Source organism: Squalius cephalus, assembly GCF_949319135.1.
Source record: "Squalius cephalus genome assembly, chromosome: 7".
NCBI lineage: Eukaryota > Metazoa > Chordata > Actinopteri > Cypriniformes > Leuciscidae > Squalius > Squalius cephalus.
Window position 1 is genome coordinate 35,647,381 of NC_137128.1, and position 27,620 is coordinate 35,675,000.

The window sequence follows — 27,620 nt, forward strand, 5'->3', positions numbered from 1 at the left end:
ATACATACCAGTGGTTGGGTTGTAAGCTCCTCCTTCATTCACATAGACATTATCGTAAACCAGTGTGACTGGAGTGTTGAAGGGTCCAAAGTCGCCTGTTGATCCAAGTGTGGCACCAAATGCCACTTTATGTTCTGTGTGAATCAGATCATGTTTTGTAAAAAAAAAAAAACCATCAAAACACTATAATCACACAAACTGTATAGAAAAATATAATATAATAATGCTTATACATTTTGCTGGCTAGGTAATTTTATACTAAAACATGGTTTCTGAATACACTTTGAACTTTTGTCAGTGACAACAAATGTTTCACTGATCTCTGCTGCAGGACTGAATTTAAAGTGTTAGCACTAGTAATGGACTGAAATTTTCATTTAGTACAGTTGTGATTCATCTTATAATGGTTGATTTGGTTAATAGCTTGGAACTTAGAATAGTTTTTATTTTATTTTTAAATATAGAGAAACCGCACCAATTGGATCACCCTTTATGGATCCATGTATGTTCTGAGGGCATTTAGGCTATCTAACTGAGAGTTTCCTCTGATTTTTACTTATATTTAAAAATATGAACTGTTTAGTGTTTTACAAGTATAGGCTGACAGAAATGATAAGAACAGGCAGGAATGTGTTACCGTTTTTCCTGAGGTGATGCAGTTGTTCCTCGGTGACCTGCAGTCTGTTCTTCAGAGAACTCACAGTGGATTTCAGCTCTGCCAGCTCAGACTGAATCCCTGTGAGAACTTCCTTCTGGACCTCAGACATAGTAGCAGAGCTAAAAAAAGAAGCAGATACATAATGGTACAGGGAATTGTTACCTGTCACAGTCACATAACCTGAATAGCTGTGGACTAAATGAGTGTGAAAACTGAACTCTGCACTATCAACTTGTCATTAACCTACCTACTTGAATGGTATGAAACTTAAGACTGGAGTAATGGTTGCTGAAAATTCAGCATTGCCATCACATGAATAAATTACATTTTAAAATACATTAAAACAGATAACAGTGATTTTGTAATAATCAATTATTACATTAAAATGTAATAATATTTCAATCACTATTTCTTTACAGTATTTTTGATAAAGGTAAGGTAGCCTTGGTGAGCATCTTTAAAAAAAAAAAAAATTAAGAAGGTCTTTATTATTTCACACATTTCACACCAGCATTGTATCATAATTGCTAATATGCTCAGATAATTAATTTAGCAATACGACATAAGAGAACATACCAGTGGTTGGATTTTCCTTGCAGGTGCGTCTTTGTAAACCAGTATTCACTTGGTTTATTAGATATCTGAGAAGTGCAACTGTTACAAGAAAAAATGGAAAGCCAGCTGATACTGACTTGATACTTTAGAACAGGTAGATTAATATTTAATTCACAATGTAATCAGATGGAGTAAAGGTTATGCTCTGAACCAACCATAAGCAATAGGCAGAGGGTAAGTCAAACAGGCTGGAATAGAAATCCAGATTAGCAAATAAGCAAATAATATCCAGTCATGAGATGAGATCAAGGTCAGATGAACAGATAGATCAAACAAGAGTCAGACAGTTTCAGAGAAATCCAAGCTCATGTTCAAAATCAGGCTGATAGTCAGAACAGCCAGACCAAGCCAGGGTTATTATAGTTTTGCATTTTTCATTAGTTTTTATTTTTATTTCGTTTTGACTTTTTGTTTTCAAATTCAGTTTAGTTTTAATTAGTTTTTAAAGTGGGTTTGCTAGTTTAGTTTAGTTTTTATTTTTTGAAAATGCTTAGTTTTAGTTTAGTTTTTATTAGTTTTAGTGTTAGTTTTAGTCTTTTTTTGTAATTTGGGTTATTTGTCAGGGGCAAGATTCAAAAAAGTCAGAAAAAGTATTGTGTAATAATAAAAACATAATACAATTTTAGAAAAAAATTCACACCCCATTGAAATTCCTTTACCTCTTACAAAATCCACACGCTGTACCAAAAATCTACACATCTTCTATACAGAATTCACACCCTATACAAATACCACAGCTGTACAATTTTCACACCCTATACTAAATTTACCCTATGGGGAGAGTGGGGTGATTTGTGCCAGGGGGGAAGTAGTTCCACCCCTTGTTTCTGGAAAACCATAGAAGAAATTGGTCATGATGTGACCACATAATTTTGAAAAGCAATCACTTTTACTCATCCTCCAAAGAAGAGAGATACATGGCATGAGAGTTAAGCACATTTTAGTGCAAAAAACAGTTTTTTCCCTTTCAAAGTAAAATTTCTATGATTAAGGTTTTTTGATTGTAGTGTCTGAACAATTATAGACAAGTTTGAAAACATTTCACACATGTTTTAGTGCTTTAGTAGGCTACACAATGAGTCTATACAGTTAGCATGATGTTAGCTCTTAACTGCTGGATCATGCTAGTTTTTCAAACTTGTGGGTCTGGGGTGATCTGTGCCAAAGGGTCTGGGTTAAGTTGTGCCAGATCCAGACCACCTAGACTACATACTCACAGGGGATAATCTTGAGAAGTGAGGAGATGGGCATGCCTCATCATTGTTTGACTTAGGCCTGCCTGCTATTTGTTTAATTTAGCTAACACTGATTTCAGTTTTGGGTTTGCACTATATTATTTAAGAGAAGTTTTATTACGTTTTTAAGTGGCCTATGTCACAATAGGATGTTTAGAAATTAGCCTAGTCACTTTATTCTTATATGTAACATAATTGACAGACAGCGCTATGTCAACAGGCATCTATTGCCAAAGCCTTTTTGCCTGAAATGAGTCACAAATATCATATATTGTGTTGCTATGGTGCTCTAAATGGTTGCTAGGGCGTAGCTTGATAGCTTCACAATGATCCTGAGAGACTGATTGGTCGTCTGAGTAAAATGAGCCCGCCCCCTTGTCTCTATGACACTGTGATCCAGAGTTATGTTCAATACAAAATCCCTATGCAATTGACCATAGTAGGAAAAACGCATGCTATGGTATTCCAGGGTGACAAAATCTAAATAAACCTTAAATGAGTAATTTTGTATTGAATTTGTCTTGCTTTCATATAGCATTACAGTTCATAACATTAAAATGTTCTGTTTTACTTCACAAATCACTGGCACAATTTACCCCAATGTATTCCCCTAAAGGCACAACTTACCCCGCACCAGGGGCAAGTTGTGCCATGAGACCACTTTTTCCCCAAAAGCTATATTTCTGAAACAATTTATTTCAGATCCAAAGTTATTGTTCTCAGGGATGCACCACATCCTGAAATATATGTACATCGTTAAGTTGAAGGAATTACTGCCATGGCCTCACTTTAAAGTCACTTTGAGTAAAAACTGGCACAACTCACCCCACTTTCCCTACAGTCAATAGCCTACTCATCTGGATTGAAGCAGCAAACATTAAGTGTAAAATTAAAAAAATGACATAACATTATTTAATGTTTGTATCAAAGCTTATAGTGTTTTGACATCAACAACCACAACCAAAAAGTGCATTTTACCTCAAACTTGCGACTAGTTAACTTTCTAAAAAAGGCGCAATCGCTTCTTGGGTCGACATTAACACACTGACAAAATTATATTCAGAATTTAAAATATTTTGATACCACTTTTTAATGTGTGATTGTAAGGTGTTCACGAGATAGAGATACCAACCTTTAGCGAACTTGCTTTCAACATCTAACGAACACTCGTTCTCATGGAGACGCGGTGTGCACGGAGGGGAGGGGCTGTGTGTGTGTGTGTGTGTGTGTGTGTGTGTGCGTGCGCGCGCGCGCGCGCTCATGTGAGAGACGCATGATTGACAGAGAGACGGAGGGAGAGAAGGGAAAGGAAATGCAGCTGAACGAATACGCTGCGTGTTTTAAATAGCGTTAAAAAATGAAAGACCTTGACAAAGACGAAAACTAAGGCCATTTACTCTATAATTTTATTTTATTTTAGTTAGTTTTGCCAAACACACATTACAGTTTTAGTTAGTTATCGTTTTTTTGTAATGCCTCGTTTTTATTTTTATTTCAGTTAACGACAATGTTTTTTTTCCCACCTAGTTTTCGTTTTTTCGTTAGTTTTCGTTAAAGGAGAAGTTCACTTTTAAAATGAAAATTCTGTCATCATATACTCACCCTCATGTTGTTTCAAAGCTGTATGAATTTCTTTCTTCTGCTGAACAGAAAGGAAGATATTTAGAAGAATATCAGTAACCAGACAGTTTTTGGGTCCCAATGACTTCCATAGTAGGAAACAAATATACTATGGAAGTCATTGGGACCCAAAAACTGTCTGGTTACTGATATTCTTCTAAATATCTTCCTTTCTGTTCAGCATAAGAAAGAAATTCATACAGCTTTGAAACAACATGAGGGTGAGTATATGATGACAGAATTTTCATTTCAAAAGTGAACTTCTCCTTTAACGATTATAACCTTGGACCAAGCAGGCCAGCAGTGTAACAAGTGAGAGTCCAGACTCCAAAACCAGAACCAGATCAGATGGTCAAAACCAGGAGAGATGTCCAAGACAGGTGAGCTGGGGGGCAAACAAGCAACCGCAACACAACTGGGCAGAAGAGAAAAACGAAACAAAACAAACAGGGATCCCAAACTTAACAAAATGGCAAAAGAGACTGGCAACACAAAACACACTGGCAGAGAAGAGAGGAAAACATAAATATATAAAAGTATATATATTATATATATATATATATATACATACATACATACAGGATATATAATTATCCAATATATCATATGATTGAATTATATATGACATCACTTGTAATGACTAAATTCAGCTGGAAGAGGGCAGCCTAAGCAGTTAAAAGAGGATGTGTTGACTCTTGTACTGTATGCCTCTAGAGGACTCCAAATAGCCTATTAACAAGAAACTTTTAAACCACTTTAAAAAAACTTGGCCACAAAGCAGCAACCCTTTAGTCCCACAGAGCTTAAATATTATAGTGATTAACATGGTGTGTAGCACGTTAGATATAGTAAGACGTCAGGCAAGTAGTATAGGCTATTACAATATGATTAATATTTTATATCATGCTGACTGTATACTATATATCATGATATAGTTATTTTGGCTGGAAATTGCAGTCCATATTAATTTCACAATGCAGTGAATTAAGAGCATTGCAAATAAAAAATATATATAAAAATATTTCTTTCTTGTTGAAAACTTGATGGATGCAACTACAGTAAAAGATAAAGATTAGTAGGCAGGCTTTAGTTCTCGGTTTGTTATTTTATTTATACCGGTAAATATATATTTTTTGAAGCATGCCACGGATATACCACATTATAAACACATATGCTTTACAGTACAGGACACTATAAATTGGGACTGAGAGAAAAAATGGAGTGACAAAGCAAACAGCTCAGCACATCTAAGCAGCAATCCACGTGACATGAGTCAGAACTGGATCATATTGATCATATTGGAAGAAAGGCAATTTGTGCTAATGATGGTGTGTAATGCATGCTAATGATGACATGTAATGGTAAAGCATAGCTCTTGCATAGTAATCCATAATGAAGAAGAAAGTGGTATATAACATAAGGCTTGTGATGTCAAGTTTTTGCAACATGCCAGTCCTGCTACAGTCCAATCTGTCACATTGTCTCAGCCTCCAGGGCACTGCCAGTCGTTTACAGCTCACAATTTATAACACTATTAACTTTTACCCCCATTCCAGCGTCGGCGTCCACCTCTTCATACAACGAAGCAATGCCACCAGATTCTCAATGCCTTGCTCTACAAAATAATGTTTTCATTAAAGTGTTAAAATATACATTATCTGTAGTTATAATTCTGCATAATGGAACCCCTAAAAGGGACTTGGGTTGTGCATACTATAACCTATTTACTTTTTATGTTGCTGCTATATTACCATGAAGAAATCGAGAGTATAGATGCGCATGAATTAATAAAGATGTTTACTCAAAATGAGGTATTCCTTAGGGCAGTATGCATCTAATAACATGGCCTTATGTCTGTGACAGTCAGCCATGTTTATCTCCTCGCCAGAGCATAAAGTTATTTAATCAAGAGCAGTGTGATTATCTGTTTTTCTTTTGTTGTTTGATTCATATTAAAGGGATAGGTCACTTTGAAATTAAATGTTTTAGCTTACCTCAAAGGCAAGGTCACTGTCTCAAAGAGCATGCACAGAGTCCACATTAAAACAATTCCCCATCGTAAGTACACATTGATGGCCTAAGACACGAAACGAGCGGTTTGTATGAGAAAACGAACAGTATTTATATCGTTTTTACCTCTTATACACAGCCACGTCCAAGTGATCTGAGGGCGCGCGCTTCCTGGTGTGTGACGTGTGCGCAGACTGGTGCATAGAGATATACACTAGATGTCGCCTTAAAGACATTCATTCCAATGAACTGCCGTAGACAAGGCGACATCTAGTGTATGTATCTATGCACCAGTCTGCGTACACGTCACAGACCAGGATGCGCGCGCCCCCTCAGATCACTCGGACGTGGTTGTGTATAAGAGGTAAAAACGCTATAAATACTGTTCGTTTTCTCACACAAACCGCTCGTTTCGTGTCTTAGGCCATCAATGTGTACTTACGATGGGGAATTGTTTTAATTTGGACTCTGTGCATGCTCTTTGAGACAGTGACCATAGACCTGCATTAAACGACTGACAGACAAGAACAGTTTGACCTAAAAATATCAAAATTGAAACTACTGTGGAAAAAAAGACACATCTTGGATGCCCTTGAGGTAAGCTAAAACATACCAAAATTTAATTTCAAAGTGAACTATCCCTTTAAAAGCATATTATAACAGTAGGCCTGGAACATATATCCACTGCCCTGGAGTGAAACATTGTCATTTTTAACCGCAAAAACACATTCTGTGTGAATAGCCAGATCTGGCCCACATCTGGTTCACTTGGATTCCACACGGACCTGTTGATGTCTGGGCCTAAAGCCCAAAGTATAGGCCTACATCATTTTTTATGTGTACACTAGTGTTTGGGTACACTATAACATGTAGCCTTTCTAAGTATAACGTTAGTCCATTTCATAGCGTGAATGCAGACGGTCAACACATGCGCTCTAGAAAGTTTCATTATTGACCAGTATTGTGCTATTTTCTTCCGGATTAAGTTATGACCGATAAAAATGTCTTTGTATTTTGTGCTGGCAATCACATTACCCCCTCACACAAGTGCTTGTCAATGCATCCGTATGTTGTTGTTGCGTTCTTCTGTATTTTGTTGTTGTTGTTGTTGTTTTTATTCCGTCTCTTTAGATTCGTTTTTTTACTGTGAAACAATGGCCTGGGCCAGTGTTGCCACCTTGTGGAACAACTGATAAGTGCAAAAAAAATTCAATGTGCACGTGCGACCTGCGCATACAAAACCAGGCGGCACACACAGAGGAGTGTAGTAGTGAAGGAATTTGCATCACGTGCACTGTGCGTGGACCTTAATGTACACTTAAAAACTATATGAAGTATACTTTGGGCTTAAAACAGTTTTTGATTGCTTTCCGTGTGCACTCACTCTGATTGTTTGGTATGTTAGACCTCATTAAGAATTTCTCCTGGCTGTGAGAGCTAATTAACCTAATTTGAGCAGCACCAGCACAGACACAGATGAACCCAAGGGCCTGCTTTGCACTTTTCAAATTAAGAGGGCTTCACTTTTTCCTGCATCTGCATGGACTCATTAGGTGAACGGTTTGTGGGGAAAAGAAATTGAACAGCAAGCAAGTCGTATCAAAGCACATCCCTAATTCACTTGAATCTCAGAGAACACGACAAATTGATTCTGCTGCACATGCTTAATATGAATAATTTTCCAATTCTTTAACTCTGAGGTCCAATGAATCTGGTGCTGTAATAATAAATGGTGACACATGGGCAAGTGTAATATTAGCACTCATTAGAATATGGCAAAAATCATTAAGATAAATCCATGCTAACCTGTAATGTTTAATATGGAACCATTTGGTGAGGTGGCATGGACAATTATGCCTTATTTATTTATATAGTGGCCAGAAGCGTTTAATGTATTAGATTTCATAAAGTGAAATGAGGTGTAGATGGAGGGGATTTTTATCTCCAACCCTCCCCAATAGTCCATGTGCTATTTTGCAGATGTCAGAAAGATGTCAGACACCCTCACCTGTCACTCTAATTTTTATGTTGAGCCATGGCGACCACTATTTCCTTTGTTTTTCTTTTTATTATTTTTATTCACTCATTTATATGTTGGAAGATGGCAGGGTTCTTAGTGGCTGATCATCAGAGCTTTGTTTCTTGTTAAATCTTACTAAGAAAGCATGCACAATTTCATCTACTACTTTATGCATGTAATACACACACACACACATTTTGTTTTTTCCCTAAAAAGTAACGATGTGTTCAAGTCATTAATTATAAAAATGAATATTTTCACATTACTTATACAACCAAATGGATTAATATCAATTATATAATGTTATAATTATATTTGGCTATATCATGGCCCTAAACAACCTACATGGCTCAGGTTGACCCAAGTTTGTGATGTTTTTTAGGCTTGCACCGAGTCTTCTAGAATGTTCCTGGAAGCACAGAATTAAATCAGGCTATGCTATGGGAAAATTGGCCGCTTCCAGAAACTCTTTAATGCTGCTTTTGCAACAGGGCTCTCAAGGAGAGCTGAGAAGCTAAACAGGATCCAGGGAGAGTGGAGACGCACAGACATAATAGATGGATCGCATGCTATTTATACAGGCTGGCTCGGAAAACCGAGCGTGAGAGGAGAGAAAATGAAGGGGAGTGAAGGAGGAAGAGAACATGTTGACTCGCGCTAATCTGTTTCATCTCTCTGTACACTCCCTGTGTGGTTTTCTCTTAAGCTGGAGAGAAAACCACACAGGCTCATTTTCAATCAAATCCTTACAATCACCTGTTCAATATTGGCCCATGCTGAGTCCAAATACCCCAAATCCCTTCCGCCTATTGGAAGCTGGCGCTGTAATCACCCTGTCGAACAGAATTTGCAATGTTAGCATAACATTACAGAGCTGTTCAGTCATTAAAAGTCAGTTTGTAGGCCAGCCTGGAAGACCAATTCACTACAGGAATTTCTAATGGGTTTTTAGAGCAATGGTGTTGGACTTATGAGTAAACTAAGGTCTATGGTTATACTTGAAGACACTTTCTTAATTGCATCTGTACCACAAATATGTGTTGATTAGCAAGATTAGGGTCAGGTAAAACATTTTTTGTGTGTGTGTGAAACAAATTAATACTTTCATTCAGCAATAAAGACATTTATAATGTTAAAAGTGTATGTTTTAAATCAGTTCTCTTCGTATGAACTTTCTATGTATCAAAAAATCCTGAAAAAAATGTTTTTTTTTTACAAAAATATTAAGCAGCACAACTGTTTGTCAAATGTTATTTGAGCAGCAAATCAACAAATTAGAAAGATTTCTGAAGGATCATGTGACACTGAAGACTGAAATGATGCTGAAAATTCAGCTTCACCATCACAGGAATAAATTACATTTTAATATATATTCCAATAGAAAACTGTTAACTTAAATTGTAAGAATATTTCACAATATTTCTGTTTTTACTGTATTTTTGTGTAATTTACTGTATTCATGTGTAATTTATGTTGCAGAACAAAATAGTAAAGTATCTTCAAATAGGGGAGGACTGTAAAATGTGCAACCCCTGGTTTTTAAACGAACAGACAAAATAAAGCATTTCATTCAATCTGTGGTGAATTTCCTGGAAAAAAAATTCCAAAAATTTTAATGTGAAGAAGGAGAAAATTCAAATGTTACTGTTAAATGGTGCTTTCATAACAAAGACATAAAAGTGAGCCTGACCTCATGAAGCATTTTTTCCCAAAAGTGTGGGGTAAGATGAGCATGTGACATAAACCTAAGCAACAGAGCATTAAATAAATACAAGAAAAGGAATGTAGCATAAATGAAAACTTTCATTCTTATTTGCTAGATCAATTGAAGGTTTTTCATATTTTCTTTCCAACCAGGGCTGTCCCTCAAAGAAACAATCTGTTCTCCTGGACTTCCTTTTTTAAATAGAAATCTGAGTTCTGGCACATGAACGGGAAATCTGCAGTGAGAACACTGCAACAAAATGTGCCATCTCCAGTGTTTTCTCAGCAGAACAGATTTACCGGCATTGTTTTCTTGTACCCTCAATGATGTTGTGACCAGCGCAGGCCAGGATACACCTGCATGTGGAAGCTGAGGTCGTTTAGGACACAAAGATCTTTTCCCCAGACCATCACTGCCACCGGCTCCCTATTTATACCCTCATTCTCTCTCACACAGCCGCACACCCACAGGGAAGGAAGCAAATCAAGGAAGTCTCGCTTTTTTCTTTCTTTACACCCGTCTCCCAAGGCCTCTCAGTGGTGGATGAGCTCTCGCCCTCCTATTTACACCCCGGTAAGTTAAGGAAATAGCCACTGGCCCATGTCTACACAGCATACGGAGAATCACACTGGGAGGAAGCCAGTACAATACTCATTTCCAAGAGCTCAACAATCGCCCGCTAATAATGAAGGACTTAAAACATAAACAATCAGTGATTCCCAAGGTGTTTTCGTAAGCATTTGTACACAAACGCAGACACTTCGGCCATTCTCTCAAGGCTGGAAGACACGGAACAGTCTGTTCCCTTTGGTTAAACATGTTTGTTAGAGATTTAAGACCAGATTGGGGGGAAACAGAGGATAGGGAGGATCAATGTCCTGGCTTGAACCACAGCGCCTTGTTCTCCGTCTCAATGCTTTGATCAGGCTCCTGTCTTTGTACCTGTGCTCTCGGATCTGTGATATTCAATTACATTTGAGCTGATTCCTAACGTGAAAGAGAGATGCCAAGAAAAAAAAAGTCTCGCCGTCTTGCATTGATTTCCAATAGGACAGTCATGTCCAGATACTCTAAAACAGGGCAAGATTATCCAAACAGCCCTATCACACTATTTGAAGCAAAGATCAGTAAAAAAAAAAAAAAGATCAGCATTTTTCATTACCTAAAAAATCCACTTAAAGTTTGTCGACCTTAATGGAAGAAGTGCAGAGACAGTATGGAGTTTCTCTTCAACATTTGCACTTAAGATTTGATCCAAGCTGGGTTACTGAGGTATTTTGTAAGGTTACCCATTTAAAACATTTAACACCCATTATAATATATATAAAATTACATCATTCAATTAGACAATACTACCACTACTTCAAAACTTTGGGGTCGGTAATATTTTTAAAATGTTTTTGAAAGAAGTCTCTTATGCGCACCAAGGCAAAAATAAAGTAAAAACAGTAATATTGTGCAATATTATTACCGTTTAAAATAGCTGTTTTAATTAATTTCTTGAAAAAAAGAAGACTGACCCCAAACTTTTGAACAGTAGTGTATATAGTTATACAGTGGTGGTCAGAATTAATGGCACCCCTGGTAAATATGATCAAAAATGGCTGTAAAAAAATAAATCTGCATTGTTTATCCTTTTGATCTTTCATTGAAAAAATCCGCAAAAATCGAACCTTTCATTGAAGTAAAAGAATTGAAAGTGGGGAGGAAATCACATTATGAAATAAATGTTTTTCTCCAAAACACGTCGGCCACAATTATTGGCAATTTTTTGCGAGTAAAATATCTCTGAAGTATATTCCCATTCATATTTACCTTTATTTAGCACACCAGGGTGACTAGGAACATGAAATTGTCTAGCTATGACTTCTTGTTTCACAGGAGTTTAAATATGACGAATACACAAAGGCCAAATTTCTTTAATCATCCATCACAATGAGTAAAACCAAAGAATATAGTTCTGATGTGCAGCAAAAGATTGTTGAGCATCACAAAATAGAAAGTGGCTGTAAGAAAATAGCTAAAGAATTGAAAATCCCCATTTTGACCATCAGTGCAATAATTAAGAAGTTCCAATCAACTAAAGATGTAAACGATCTGCCAGGAAGAGGACGTGTGTCTATATTGTCTTAAAGCACGGTGAGGAGGAAAGTTTGAGTGGCCAAAGACTCTCCAAAGACTTCTCCACAGATGGAGAACTGCAGAGATTACTTGAGTCTTGGGGGTCAGAAAGCCTAAAAAAAATGATCAAACAACCCTTACACAACCACATGTTGTTTGGGAGGGTTTCAAGAAAAATCCTCCTTGCTCCTCCAAAAATAAACTCCAGCATATTCAGTTGTCAGACATGACTGGAACTTCAAAAGGGACTGGATTCTGTGGTCAGATGAAACAAAAAAGGGCTTTTTGGCAGCAAACCCACCAGATGTGTTTGGTGCAAACAGGGATAAAAAGTACCCCATGGCTACGGTTAAATATACTGCTGGATCTTATACTGTAAGTTGTGGGCCTATTTTTTTGCTGGAGGTCCTGGACATCTTGTTCAGATATATGGTATTATGGATTCTAGCAAATACCAGCAGATAAAAAATCTAAACCTGTCTGCCTCTGCTAGAAATCTTAATTATCTTAATAATAATGGGCCGTGGTTAGATCTTCCATCAGGACAACGGTCCAAAACAAACATCAAATCAACACAAAAATGGGTAACTGAGCACAAAATGAAGCTTCTGCCATGTCCGTCCCAGTCCCCTAAACTGAACCCTATAGAAAATGAGTGGGGTGAACTGAACAGAAGAAGCACCAACATGAACTTGTGAATCTGAAGGATCTGGAGAGATTGTGTATGGAGGAATGGTCTCTGATCTCTTGTCAGTTATTCTCCAAACTCATCAGGCATTATACACTCACCTAAAGGATTATTAGGAACACCTGTTCAATTTCTCATTAATGTAATTATCTAATCAACCAATCACATGGCAGTTGCTTCAATGGATTTAGGGGTGTGGCCCTGGTCAAGACAATCTCCTGAACTCCAAACTGAATGTCAGAACGGGAAAGAAAGATGATTTAAGCAATTTTGAGCGTGGCATGGTTGTTGGTGCCAGACAGGCCGGTCTGAGTATTTCACAATCTGCTCAGTTACTGGGATTTTCACGCACAACCATTTCTAGGGTTTACAAAGAATAGTGTGAAAAGGGAAAAACATCCAGTATGCGGCAGTCCTGTGGGCGAAAATGCCTTGTTGATGCTAGAGGTCAGAGGAGAATGGGCCGACTGATTCAAGCTGATAGAAGAGCAACTTTGACTGAAATAACCACTCGTTACAACCGAGGTATGCAGCAAAGCATTTGTGAAGCCACAACACGCACAACCTTGAGGCGGATGGGCTACAACAGCAGAAGACCCCACCGGGTACCACTCATCTCCACTACAAATAGGAAAAAGAGGCTACAATTTGCACGAGCTCACCAAAATTGGACAGTTGAAGACTGGAAAAATGTTGCCTGGTCTGATGAGTCTGGATTTCTGTTGAGTCATTCAGATGGTAGAGTCAGAATTTGGCGTAAACAGAATGAGAACATGGATCCATCATGCCTTGTTACCACTGTGCAGGCTGGTGGTGGTGGTGTAATGGTGTGGGGGATGTTTTCTTGGCACACTTTAGGCCCCTTAGTGCCAATTGGGCATCGTTTAAATGCCACGGCCTACCTGAGCATTGTTTCTGACCATGTCCATCCCTTTATGACCACCATGTACCCATCCTCTGATGGCTACTTCCAGCAGGATAATGCACCATGTCACAAAGCTCGAATAATTTTAAATTGGTTTCTTGAACATGACAATGAGTTCACTGTACTAAAATGGCCCCCACAGTCACCAGATCTCAACCCAATAGAGCATCTTTGGGATGTGGTGGAACGGGAGCTTCGTGCCCTGGATGTGCATCCCACAAATCTCCATCAACTGCAAGATGCAATCCTATCAATATGGGCCAACATTTCTAAAGAATGCTTTCAGCACCTTGTTGAATCAATGCCACGTAGAATTAAGGCAGTTCTGAAGGCGAAAAGGGATCAAACACAGTATTAGTATGGTGTTCCTAATAATCCTTTAGGTGAGTGTAGAAGAAAACTCAGATCTGTTATCTTGGAAAAAAGGAGGTTGCAAAAAGTATTTAATAACAGGGAGCCAATAATTATGGCCAGCGTGTTTTGGAGAAAAGCATTTATTTTATAATGTGATTTACCCCGACTTTCAATTATTTTACTTCAGTGAAAGGTTAGATTTTTGTGATTTTTTTGAATGAAATAGCAAAAGGATAAACAATGCATAAACCAAGGGTGCCATTAATTCTGACCACCACTGTATAACTATTTAAAAAAATTAGCAAATAGTGTACACAGAACATAGTATAATAAAAGTCACATTCTTACAGCTCTGCAACTTCACTTGAATTTTACTATTTTGCCTTAGACCAGGTTCAATACTGAGCCCTACAGACACTTTTTGTCTATTCAATCGTCCAACAGCATCTTTGAATTATCCTTATTTTGCAAAAACTGATATGTCAATAAATTGATTAGTCAACATTTCCTGTAATTTTGTTCAATTAAAAAATGTTCAGGTTTTTTTCTTTAGGTGAATAACTGAGTGATTAAGAACAAAAGAGAGGTTTAGATTACTGAAGCACTTGCGGTTAGTGACTGGCTAAAAAACTCTCATGAACCTGAGCATGAGAAGAGTGATCCAATTCTTCACAGATTTAGGTTAGATAATACTTTAGATCAGCCTCAGACTGTGATAGAGTGGGAGTCAGACATGAGAGAGAAAGAGAGAGAGAGAGAAGTGGGAAACGAGGTAACTCTCAGTGGAACGTTTGGTATTATGTAAATAGGCCCTTCTGAGCTGAAAAACACATTTTTATTCAATAAGAAGGTTGAAACACTCATCTGGACATATTCTGTCTCAGAAAACAAAACTATCAATGAAATCCTTCTCATTCACTTGGCTTTTATTCACATTTCAAATATGCTAACGCTAGCAAGATCTTTACATTCCACTGTGTGCCTCTGAAAAAACAGACTTCTATCTGAGCATTCAGGCAGAATAATAATCATGATAATAATATTAATAATAATAATAAAAGCAGCATCCCAGTTTAAAATAGAAAGCCATATGTGACGAGTGTACGATAGTGTTCAATATCTATGTGCTCGCACATCCTCATTTCAATTAAAAAGGAACTAGAACCTGATAAATAAATGTAAAGATAGCCAAACATCTTGATAAAATAATCATCATCAACTGAAATTCTCACACTGACAATAAAATCAGATAGAAAAGTGACTCAAGCCCACAGAGAAAAAAAAAGAAGAAGAAGTGAAATCCGTATATGATTGTTGGTCGTATATGTGCGTACGCATGAGTGTGTCCTCGGGAATCCCAGGAAAAAAGGGGGAAAATGGCTACTGTCAGTCATATTACTGTCCCCTGGTGGTCTTGTGCGCAAGTACTGGCACCTGCTTACCACCTTCCAGGGCTTGTTTCTTCCTCTAGGCTCCCGTTTGGCGGATTTCGACTCGGGAGGCTACTGAGCCCGACCTTCAGCCGCCTCGGTCTCCTGTGTCCGTTGACTCTGCTCTGCAGGCTTTAACACCCAGGGAAAGAGGAACGATTATTACTATGGGCTTTCAAAGGCATCCCAAGGTTAATGTGCTTTCTGAAATGCCGCTTCCTGTCGTATTCTCTCGTATGGCGAGACGTACACCTGGAGGCGCTGCAGGTCTGTTCAGGTCTGTTCTTCCAAAGCCATCAATAATTTAAACAACTCATAAAGAGGAAAATGAAAACTGAACAAAAACAAATACAAAATAAAATAAAAACTAATTTAAGATTCCACCAGTGAGCCACAATGTAAACATTTCCCTCTGCGGCCTGATGGTGGCGCTATATTCCCGCCTCAGGCTTCCTCTCTGTGTCCGTGTGTGTGTTTCTACGTGAGAGCCTGTGCTCTCACTGGTACTGGAGGTAATTCTTCAGAGACTGGGGCAAAGGCAACGTCTCGATCTCCTGTAGACGTTCTCGTCCCAGAGCCAGTCGTGCCGCACGTCGACACAGGTCCATCAGAGGGAGAGGCTCCGCTGCAGAGAAATGAAGGAGAAAAGCATCTGTTAGAATTGTATTCAAAAAGGGAAAATTCAAATGCACACAGATTCAAGGCCGAAACAAGAGCAAGTCTTTGAATGGATTCAAAAGCTTCAACAAAATCGCCATCAAAATATCGTAAAAGTGATCCATACAACTCCATAGAAGTGGGAGCTGTTAACCCGAGAACTGCTTTGAGTCAATGAGTTAAATCCATGAATCCATAAATCCATGAACAAATATTCAGACATATTCCATGAACAAGATATATTGATTAATTGAAAAGATCCAACTCAAAGGAATAATTCATTCACGAATTGGACCAATTCATGAACAAATAATTCAGACTGATTCTGTGAAACAGATCAACTGATTCATTGAAAAGATCCAAATGAAAAGAATGATTTGTTCACAAATTGGACAAATACATAAACAACTTATTGAGACCGATTCTGTGAAACAGATCAGTTGATTCACTGAAAAGATCCAACTCAAAAGAATGAATTGTTCACGAATTGATCCAATTCATGAACAACTTACCGAGACCAAATACGTGAACCAGATCAGTTGATTCATTGAAAAGATCCAGCTCAAAATAATGATTTGTTTACGAATTGGACCAATCCATGTAAAAATCATGCAGACGGATTCTGTGAACCAGATCAACTGATTCATTGAAAAGATCTGATTCAAACGAATGATTATACCATCACGTTTCCATACCAGATACAAATTTTCAATGAATATTTTCAATAAATGACAACTTCTTAAGTCAAAATGTCAGACACAAATGTATTGTGTGCTTTCAGAACACTTAAAATAGGGCACAAGTCAAGTTGGATACACTTTTTGAAAGTTGAAAGCCTTCATAAACAGTAAAGAGTGACTAGTACAATTCTTCAAAATTTCTCCTTTTGTGTTTCACAGAAACAGTTTTGGAAAAGCATGAAGGTGAGTAAATGATAACCGGATTTTCATTTTACGGTAAGCTGTTTCTTTAAAAGCTCCAGTGCGTATTCAAGTGTTTGTCTGCATCTCTGGCCATCTAGCTCTTCTACATAAGCTGACAGAGCAGTTCAATAATGGATGGATCATGCCACCAGAGCTCAGTATCTCATCAAGAGAGCTGCTACCTCACAGAGGAGTCTGCCGCCACCCATCTGCTTTGAGTCAGACGCTGCTCCAGCCAAGATTTCATTCCGACAAACACAAAAACAGCCACCACGGCTCCATCTGGACAAGATGCCACATCTCCACTGAAGATCATCAGGTCTTTATCAGGACCTGGGCTGATATGACTAATCAGATCACAAGGAAGGCTGCAAGAGCCAGAGCCCGTTCCTTCTGTTGGCCAATCAGAATAAGAGATCGTGACAGGCTAATGGTTAGTAGTAAGTATGTGAGACTAACAATAGTTAGGAATAGTTATGCAGCTGCACTGGCACAATGCAAGCCCCCACACTGAATATTTATAGCTGTGATGGAGTCCCACACAGAACATGTCGTGAGTTATGCCTTCCTCCATCCTGGCAACTGAACTGAAGGCATAAGCATTGTAATGCCCTCACTTAATGCAAATTTTCACCACAACAAGAAGTTAAAATGAAACAATGGATCCCAATGGAGCCCTTCACGCACAGTGAAATGATTTAATGGCACAAAGCAATGGTTTTTCATGCTTAAGTAGTTGCTTGTCAAATCGAAATTTCGTGTTGCACTTAGTGAGCGTGAATTTGTTTTCATGCACATTTGCTGTGGCTGCAGCGTCCCCAAACAGAATTGCAAAAAAGTTTCAGATTCAGCTGTCCCAAAAAAACCCGCAAACACTGCCAACATCTGACACTCACTTAAAGTTAATATTTTAAGATGGCACATGTAATCTTTCACAAATCTCAAAATAAATCTCTTACACTGTACATTGTAATTTTTTAATGTGTAAATTGACCCTTGACATTAAAAAAGATAAAATATTTTTATTGTTTTTTTTTCTATTTAATTTTTTTCATAATAATAAATATATTAATTATTGATGTGATTATTATCACTATTATTAGTAGTAGTATTGCTGTTGTATAATGACTATAATTGTTATTATAATTATAAAAATGAACAGTCATTATACAAATATAGTTCACTGCAGAATGCAGTTCAATTATGGATGTTTGTCACAAATCAGAATCAAGTTTTTGAGAGAGTGATGTGCAACAGTGTTGCCACCACAATAATTACGTACTATTATTGAGCAAATTAATTATCTAAAATCTTAGCAAATTAATGATCTAAACAACCAAAGCTGAATGACAACATAACCTTCTGATAGATAGCAGTAAAACCATTCCTTCTAAATATATTCATTAAGAGTCACATCAACAGTAAGTCCGGCACGTCTCATAAAGAGCCAGATGGCAAGTGTAGACGGGATCCAGAAGTACCCAGTGGGCGGGTGCGGGAGGGGATGAGAGAGGTGACTGACAGTCAGGGTCATAAGTGACAGATGGATCAAAGCATGGACATAGTGCTGTACTGCAGTAAAATGGAATAATTTTCATTTCCAGCCCACATTCAAAGACGCAAAGGCCAGCAAGCTCAAGGCTAGTCTGAAGACTGTAATGATGTCCGTGAAATACACAACAGCCTCCCCGTCGCTACTCACTAACATTACGGCACTGCCTAGTGCCTACTTGCCGCATACAACAACAAATCATATTGATGTGAGTTATACACAATAAATGCAATTACATGTCTCGGATATGTCAATGTGATTCCATTGCGTGTGTTATCAGACTCTCAGAACAACCTAATAAAATGGCTGATACTTTTTTTTTTTTTTTCCCACACAGATGCAGTCGTTTTGATCTCCACATGACACACACACACACACACACACACTACATCTATATAACTACAGTATATAGTCAAATTGTAGGCCTAAAAACATTGATATTATAAACGAGCTAGGGGGAAAAAAAATCAACACTTCCTTTTCACAGACTTTGAAGGTGCATTTTCACAGTTATCAACATTGCAGATATAGTAAAGTTTTAAATATTTGCATTTAAAAAATAATTAATACACGTTTATAACGCTATACTTTGTGTTATATTACCTTGTCAGTAAATTACAAAAAAACTAAATAATACGGCTGCGAGGGTATTTCTAATACAACGGCTGAGGGAGTGACGGAAAATTTGACATCTTTCTCTTTTCTGACTGCTGTAATCAATATCCCGATATTTTTTCCCTCTTTTGGAAAGACGTGGAAATTTATGCTATTTCAGATTTTTTCGTTTGCTATTAGAGCAAATGCAAATACAAACATTTTATTTGCTGTCGACAAATTCTGCTTGTGAAATTGTGAAAAGTGTCCATTTTTAATACAGAATTGGTAATTACAAATATTTTCAGCATAACAATTCAAGTAAAAAGTTGAATTGGAAAAATGCATTTAAAAAACAGCTGATGTCCATGACTTTGATTTTTAATATCATTATAATAAAAAATTTAATTGTATTTAATATATAAAAAAAATGCTCTAAATTAACCTTAGAAAGACAAAAAAGGATCTGGTCATTTTATTTAAAAAATACATCACAGAATAAATGCTGATTTGAGTGATAGAAATACCTTTTTTTATGACAGTTCAGTGAACAAAAAAATAAACCTAATGAAGTTTACTTTATAAAAGTCTGCAGGACGGGCCCATAAGAAAACATGCATTGAGTATTCAATCTGTGAGCCTAAAACTACTGTGAGTGATGGCTCTCCAGTGACTTGAAAACCCTTCTGTTTCTTTACTAGCAATAATAAACCACAATATGGGGATACGGGAGCCCTTTTTCGAACTTCCATGTTTAACAAATCGTCAAGCTCCAGCACTTGCTAAGCTCTCACGTCTCTGACTCCTCCATTAGGCTCCTAATAAATGAGATCTGATGCAGAAGAAAAGAGGGAACTGCATCTATTTCAGTCCGACACAGTTTTTTTTTACCATTATTGCTGTTCCAAAAAGCAATTTCTTGTGGTTGCAAGAAAAGCAATGGGATTCGTACAGTAAATATCAAAGCATCACATTTTGTAAAATCCAATTAATCCACCCTCCGTAGTCAGCGGGGGTGCCGCAGTGGCAGGGAGCCTCACACAGGGGGGTCTGACACTCTCCACGACCTGCGCCAATGCGGGAAGGGGAGGGTGGAACCTTCTGGAAAGCTTTGCGCCAGAGGATGAAGCGTACGTGGAGATCAAACCAGCGGTGTAATTCGATTAAATCATTGTGAACTGATTAATGTCTTCAGCTGATTAATTGAAAGATTTGCGGCGGTCACGTCGAGGAGCCTGTGATCCTCCCACAGAATGAGAGAGTACACAAGCTCATTACAACATAGCACCCAAAACAACAGCAGGATGAATACTTTCCTCTTGGATGAATACTTTCTGCTGGGGGTTTTGCGTTGTGGCTCAAGCATCGACTCAATCATCCCACCCTGAGCAATGCTTCATTAGCATGAGATCTGGGATGTATTATGAAAGCAGACTGAACAAAAAAAAAGGCTGCTTTGGTAATGATGACGCTCAACTGTAAATTATCAGATAATTAGGTGTAGATGTACTCTCAACCTTGTATTTAAAAAGCTGTATTTTGTGGCTGCGGTCATGATGGAGGCTTCACTGCCCTTGAATGTGGTGACTCATAAAACTCACGTTCATTAATAATTCAGTTATGAAACCGGGGATTTTATTGTACTTAGCCAGGTCAAGTATTCAAATAAGTCTAATGCTAGTGATACTTCAGAACATAAAGTTTAACAGCTAAACAACAGAAACTGCATGTTTCCAGGAATGTGTACGTGTATGTATTTGGTTTTGTGTTGCATAGCATGAAATTTGTTTTACTAGCCTGGAAATCCAGACCTAAATCTAAAAGATTAATGGTCTGGCGTCGACTAATGAAAATCGGCAAGCTCGAAGGGCGGCACCAGGCATGCATTTGAAAATAACACTACGACCAATCACAACAAGTTATCGCTTAGCTACCAGCGGAGCTAACTGGTAGATTAGACTCTTACCGTATCCGGTCGGCAAAACAGCAAAAACGCCCTTCTTGCAAAGGAACGATTCGAGCGCCGTCTTCTGTTCCTCTTTTAGAGAAAAAGTCTAAATCTTTCATTGTAGCAGCCAAAGCCGTTTCAAACAAATGGTGTTCATCCATAGCCATCTTGCAATGTTTACTAATGACTTTGACATCGCAGCGCTGTCGTCATCTCGCTTCTGGCCCGCCAATATCAGATAACCCGATGTGATTGGTGCAGCTCAGATAGAGGGGCATATTTAATGAGCATCATAACTCGCTGAGCAAATTCAACTTGTGCTCTCGCGAGAACTCTGGATTACCAGGGTACTGTCTTACAGCAGAGAGAGGAAAAACTAAATCTGGTGAAACGTGCTGAACCATTAATATGAAGCACTACCACTTTTACACTACAAATAAAGTATGCAGTATCTTCTTCTTGACTCTTTGTTTGATGTGAATGTGAAAGTTGATACCAGGAGTTGATATCCACTAGATATGACTGAATTAAACGGAAAATTTAAACATAAGGTCGTGTAACAATAACAGTGTAGCATATAATGTGAATACACAATACATACTTGTATATCATGCACAATTTCTGTAGGTAATATTAGGCTGGTGTCACTTTAAGACAATGCACAGATCCCCTCCTCAATTATTTGCGTTCACTTCAGATTAAGTATCTTAACTTTCAAGAGCATGCGCTTATGCACTTAACTATTTTTAAAGGATTAGTTCACTTCAGAATAAAAAATTCCTCGGCTGGGAGCCCTTTGAAGCTGCACTGAAACTGCAATTTGGACCTTCAACCCATTGGTTGCCATTAAAGTCCAAAATATGGAGAAAAATCCTGGAATGTTTTCCTCAAAAAAAATTTTTTTCTTTTTGACTGAAGAAAGAAAGACATAAACATCTTGGATGACATGGGGGTGAGTAAATTATCAAGAAATTTTAATTTTGAAGTGAACTAATCCTTTAACATTAAGTAAGTCCTATACTTAATTTTCTCATTCATGCATGTTTCTTTGAATGTTTCTGCGAAGCACGGATACATACATGCTGCAAAATACATCATATAGCAAAATCTCTATCATTAGACCCTTGATATCGTCAACAATATACTGTCATTTCGCCCATTAATGTTACAGATGAACTGAAAGTGAAATCAACCATGATTTTTAACGCCGCTTTCTTTTCTAAGCACAAACATTTTTAAACAAAACTGGATTAAAAATGTACAGAACATTTTATTTCAGAGATAATAACTGTATATGAACTGAACCTGCTGGATGAGGTCATTAGTCCCAGAAGCTGTAATTTTCCACTAGAAGTGCTCTTAGAAAGGTCAGCGGTGAGGCAGTTCATGAGATGCTGTGGGCTAGTCTTTTAAATCACAGTCTCATTCTCTCGGACCGGCTATGTCTACAGTCCCTCCCCTGAGGCGGTGATCTGTGCGCAGATACACACAGTGAGGTCAGCATGCCTGACCTCTGCCACTTCAAAAGATGTGCACTCTCTATGGGCATGGTGGGCAACGAAAAGAACAAATACCTCAAGCCTAACATGTCGAAAGATGTACAAAAATACATCTCGTGCCAACGTTTGCTCAGAAGCCACCAGACAACTGAGCTATTATGATTCAATTAGTTGAATCAATCAACCAGTTGACTGCATCCAGTGATGGTGCTGTAGGGAATTTATATCAGCGAACATAAATAAAAATGTTTCAGACGTTCCCTCTGAGAGCTACAGACCAGAATCTTTCCGAAGACAAGAATGCCAAAATGTTACAAAGCTAGAAATCCTCAGAATAACAGCTGCTTGGAGACCAAGTTTGGCTCCCTGTTTAAAAACCCCAAACACTTGTTTTAAGTAGTGAATCCTTATTAAAGGGATAGCATACACAAAAATAAATTGTCATCATTTACTCACCCTGTCATTTCAAACTAGTTTTTTCTTCTATTTGGAAAAATATTTTAAATATATTTAGGAAAATGTCATCAATTTTTTTTCTTCCATACAATGTTGTTTTGGACCCCATTGGCTTTCAGAAACAGTTGAAAGATACTTATATCTTCCTTAATATATATATTCTTTTTAGAATATTTCCTCAGAATCTTCATTATTGGGTGAACCATCCCCTGACTAAATTAACATAAACCATGGTTTATTTTTTCATCCTATAGTGTTAAGAGCTGCAATCATTAAAATGGTTATTTTATTAAAAATTATTATTAATTTTTTTTTTTTTTTACTATTCACAATTCACTATTTCACAGAGCCATTAGAGGATCAAATCCAAGACACACTAATCGCATCCATTTAAAGCAGTGCGGATCTCCATGTACATGCAGAATGACCACCAAGTTTTACACAGTCAACAAAATGGACTGTAGACGAATATTGATCGTGGAAGATGCCAGACGCCCATCCCTAGCCTCTTTCCATGGATCTGTCCGGCGGAATTCACCGCTCAACACTGTTGGAGTTTGGATGAGATTAAAGCTGGTGAATGGCCGAGTGGACGCAGCAGGGTTTTGGAAGGCCAGGTAAACAGCTTTGTCACGATGACAGGGGGCAGGGCACAGGGAAAAGGAAACTCTCTAGCAGAAATAGATAGTTTTGTAATGGACAGATTCATCATAGGCTAGAAATGGACAACGACGAATGGCAGAGCCTCCTCTCTTTGGGAGCACAATAAAATATCCAGATAGGATGTAATGGATTCAGACTTAGAAAACTGACGGGCCTTTTTACAAAATTAGGTATGATATGCATTTTAGCCAGCAGGGCGTGTTAAGTTTAAAACTGGAACTTTAATCAAAGACGCACAGTACAAACATTACAAATCAACTGATATATACTTAAGCACACACAGGCATACGTGTAGGAGCCAGAAACACACATCCGCCTACAGATTCCCAACAGCACTTAGACAGAGTTGGAAGCACAAGTTTATATTTCCCAGTAGCCTCTGAGCAACACAGAAACAGAGACACAGATATGGAGATCCAAATGCATCCTGAAGTTTCAATGACTAACCCACAAGGCTCTGTATGTAGATCATGGAAAAGGCATATAAGATCATTTGGAGCTGATTTAAAATGATAGCTTGCCCAAAAATGAATATTCTGTTATAATTTACTCACCCTCATGTCGTTTCTAACCTTTATGACCTTTATGAGTTGCCTTTTTCCATTTTCCACAATGAAAGTGGATGGTGACCAGAAGTTGTAAAGCTAAAAATAAAATAATAAATTCAAAAATAACAAGCAAGCACCATAAAGGCGTCATAAAATTACATGTGCACTATATTCCAAGCCATCTGAAGTCATATGATAGCTTTCTGTGATAAACAGACTTAGAAGTAGCTATTCACTCACAATCTTGCCTTTTAAATATGGCTCAAACGTTGTGATCACCCTCACTTGCGTTGCATCAAAAAGAGCACTTGCATTGCATCTAAATACATTTATTTATTTATTAAATAAAAAAAACGAATTTTCATTTTTGCTTGGATTATTCCACTTTTTCCAAGCATAACAAATCAAGCAGACCTGATCACACTGCCTAATCAAGGACAGATTAGCACCACTGCCCATGACAGCCGAAATTCACAACTTCAAATATTCCAGATCAGCAAACCGTTAATATGGCCCAGCAGGGGAATTGACCTTTAGACACTTAGACAATAGTCAATTTAAGACATAAATGAGTCATTACATGCTAATGTCTGCCACAGGTAATGAATCACGGGGCGCAGCGGGAAGAGTGGGTGTCCTCTCTCTGTGGACCTGTGGCTATAAATGAACAGAACCAGAAGCAAATTCAAAGCTTCCCACTTTCATTATTCTAAATTAGGAAACTCTGAATGATTCAGATATTAATTCTGCACCTCACTCATTAGCATTACAATTGTACTGCTTCCTTCCAGAGAGGGGTGGGCGAACTTAAAATAGTCTTTCCCTCTGAGCATCAAAGGTGAGTATGGAACACCCACTGCTTGTGTGCTTAGAGAAGGGAACAGAGAGATTTGTGTTTGGTTGCTTTAGGATTGTGTGTGAGTATGTGGATCAAAACGAGTCACCTTCAGAGGATTATGAGTGTGCTGTGTCTCTCAGTCTCACTGTGGGACAAATATGTCTGGAGCGTCTCCAAAAAGCTATCTATATTCAGTCTCATCTTCCCATCCCATCTCCCCTCAACAGTTCTGTACGACCCAAGGCCCAAAATGAATTAAAGAGAATTAAGAAGTCCCACAAACTACGATTCCAAAATAATATTAAATTTAATAAAAAATCAAAGTAACAATTAAAAAATATGAATATTAATTGTTACAACGTAAACGTTAATTAACAATTTTGTTGAAAAATGATGAGTGTTTGAAATTTTTGCAAAGTCATAAGGCCATTCTTTTTGTTGTGCTCTGAACTGTCACCGCTAAAAGACCTCAATGGACCTTTTCTGTTTCCTGTTCATTTATTGCTGCATTTGAGTGTTTCTTTCTGCATGATTAACCTTGGTAAACATTGTACATCAAATACCAAGGGAGAAAATCTTTAAAGCATTAAAATCAGATCAATACCAATTACCAAAATAACTAAAGTTCTGGGTGGATTCTTCCACTTTGTACTGAACGCTTCACTTGCTTGCTTTTCTGAACCCCATAAGCAACATCGCACAATAGCAATGACTTTGGACCATGAGAGAATGGGTAGAGTTTCGTAGAATCATGCATTATGCAGCACTAATGCATGTTTTATATGGTCGGTACACATGAAGGCCCATGTGAGCCTCAGTGCGGTAATGGCTCCAGCTGAGATGGACAGTAAGGAGAGCAATACGGTCACCCTAGCCCTCATATGCCTCATTTGCTGAGCCATGCTGTTGATATCTAGCCTGGCTAACGTCAGACCTCGTCTCATTGAGACGTGGTCTGGGAACCACGTTCATTTTCTCGTATTTGAGGCGTGGTTTATGAATGCCCAGAGCCGTTTATTGGGCGCTACGAATGTCTATCAAATGCGCCTGTACGTAGATCATAGCCAATCGTTTCAATTATACCAGATGACGTATATAGAGAGCATAGACAGTAGATGTAGAGCGACATAAATTCGACGAGGAAGAAGACGATGGCTGAAGAAGACTAAACTACTTAGAACACTATCTAAGGCTGCATCGAAAGGCAACTTCGCGCCTGCCATGTTGGATCCATAGATATAAACAAACTGCTTCGGTGTGTCACATAGACGTCGTCATAGTCTTACTGCTCCCTCCCCGTTCTGTGATTGGTTCCCTTTTTGAGGGGAAAATCTGGTCCATGGTATGCCATGGAATAAAATCACGCTGCGCTCAAGGCAGCATGGGGAAACCCAGGCTAGTTGATATCTGCACTGTTCAAATACTTTTTAAGGATCACCATTAAGAGACTAGCCACACCAAGATAATACACACATGAAAGCTTAAAGTTCATATTGCAAGCATGTTTTGACCTCACTAGAAAGCAAACTTGGTGAGCACTTGACAAATTAAGCTAATGGCACAACTCTGTGTTTTGACTATTGGTCTGTCTCAAAATCTAGTGAACTGCCTACGGTGCATTTGTAAGCATCATAGTCTAAAGTCTTATTTATCAATAAAACGATATAAAACTACAATGAAGACGAAAGTTTTATTGTTTTATGATTAACATAAAAAGCAGAAAACAACCATAACAATCACAATATACAACCACATGTACACTCATGACTCATATTCTGCTCCAAAACATAATTATGCTGTCTTTTAAGATAATTCAGAATATTAGATTAAGCCAAATTCTAAGACAACACTGTATATATCCTTTAAGTAATGCATTTTTTTGACGGATAAAAACTGACGAATAAAACTTTGAAACCCATTTTCAAAAGTTTGCGTTTACAGGGCCCCAGAATGCCGTTGTTGTGTAAATGAATGGCCAAAATGCATAAATAGTTTTCCGTGTCGTGGAAACACCCATTAAAAGTGAAATATTAAAAAAAGCACACCAGAAAATTACTAAAACTTAAATGAATATGAAATCAGAAAATCTAAAAATAAAAGCTAGTTATAAATATTAATATATACTATAATAGTATATAAATAATATTAAAATAACACTGGCATAAAGTTGCTCCCTATATAAAGCACTCCAAATCTCCCACTTAATAGGTGTCATGAAGCTTACGATGTTCCCTTAAAAGTCAGCTGCCTATTTACCTCACTAAGTTATGAAATAGACCTTATGTCTGGTGCATAAAGCACACAGATGCATTAGACCAAATAACGCAGCAATCAGCAAAAGCCCGCCGGCACTGGCAGAGAAGACCTGTGCAATGTTAAACACAATAAATGAAGCAGCAAACCTGTACAAAACCCATACAAGCTGTCAAGCGCTTACCACCTTGACATTTAGTGGCATTCACAGTGACAAATGGCTTACGCATTAAATCTTTGAAATGGAGGTGTTTCTAACCACACAAGTAGAGCTCTGTAGATGCAGCTGCTATCTGTGACCTTGCCAT

The 27,620-nt window shown here is 37.9% G+C and overlaps 2 protein-coding genes across 8 annotated transcripts in view; both read right to left on the reverse strand.

The window, feature by feature from the left end:
• Window positions 1-27,620, reverse strand: part of LOC307161216 (complement C1q tumor necrosis factor-related protein 6-like) — a 161,088-nt gene that overhangs the window by 1,403 nt on the left and 132,065 nt on the right. Inside the window, exons 2-5 of the mRNA XM_079875825.1 lie at window positions 5,674-5,743; window positions 1,235-1,312; window positions 638-777; window positions 9-134 (exon numbers count right to left, since the gene is read on the reverse strand). Coding sequence (XP_079731951.1) covers window positions 9-134; window positions 638-777; window positions 1,235-1,312; window positions 5,674-5,705 — 376 coding nt within the window. The 5' untranslated portion in view covers window positions 5,706-5,743. The remainder of the gene's footprint in view (window positions 1-8; window positions 135-637; window positions 778-1,234; window positions 1,313-5,673; window positions 5,744-27,620) is intronic.
• Window positions 14,769-27,620, reverse strand: part of spsb4a (splA/ryanodine receptor domain and SOCS box containing 4a) — a 64,695-nt gene continuing 51,843 nt past the window's right edge. For all 7 annotated transcript variants that reach the window (XM_079875513.1, XM_079875512.1, XM_079875510.1 and 4 more), the window contains one exon: window positions 14,769-16,006. In XM_079875513.1, coding sequence (XP_079731639.1) covers window positions 15,879-16,006 — 128 coding nt within the window. In that variant the 3' untranslated portion in view covers window positions 14,769-15,878. The remainder of the gene's footprint in view (window positions 16,007-27,620) is intronic.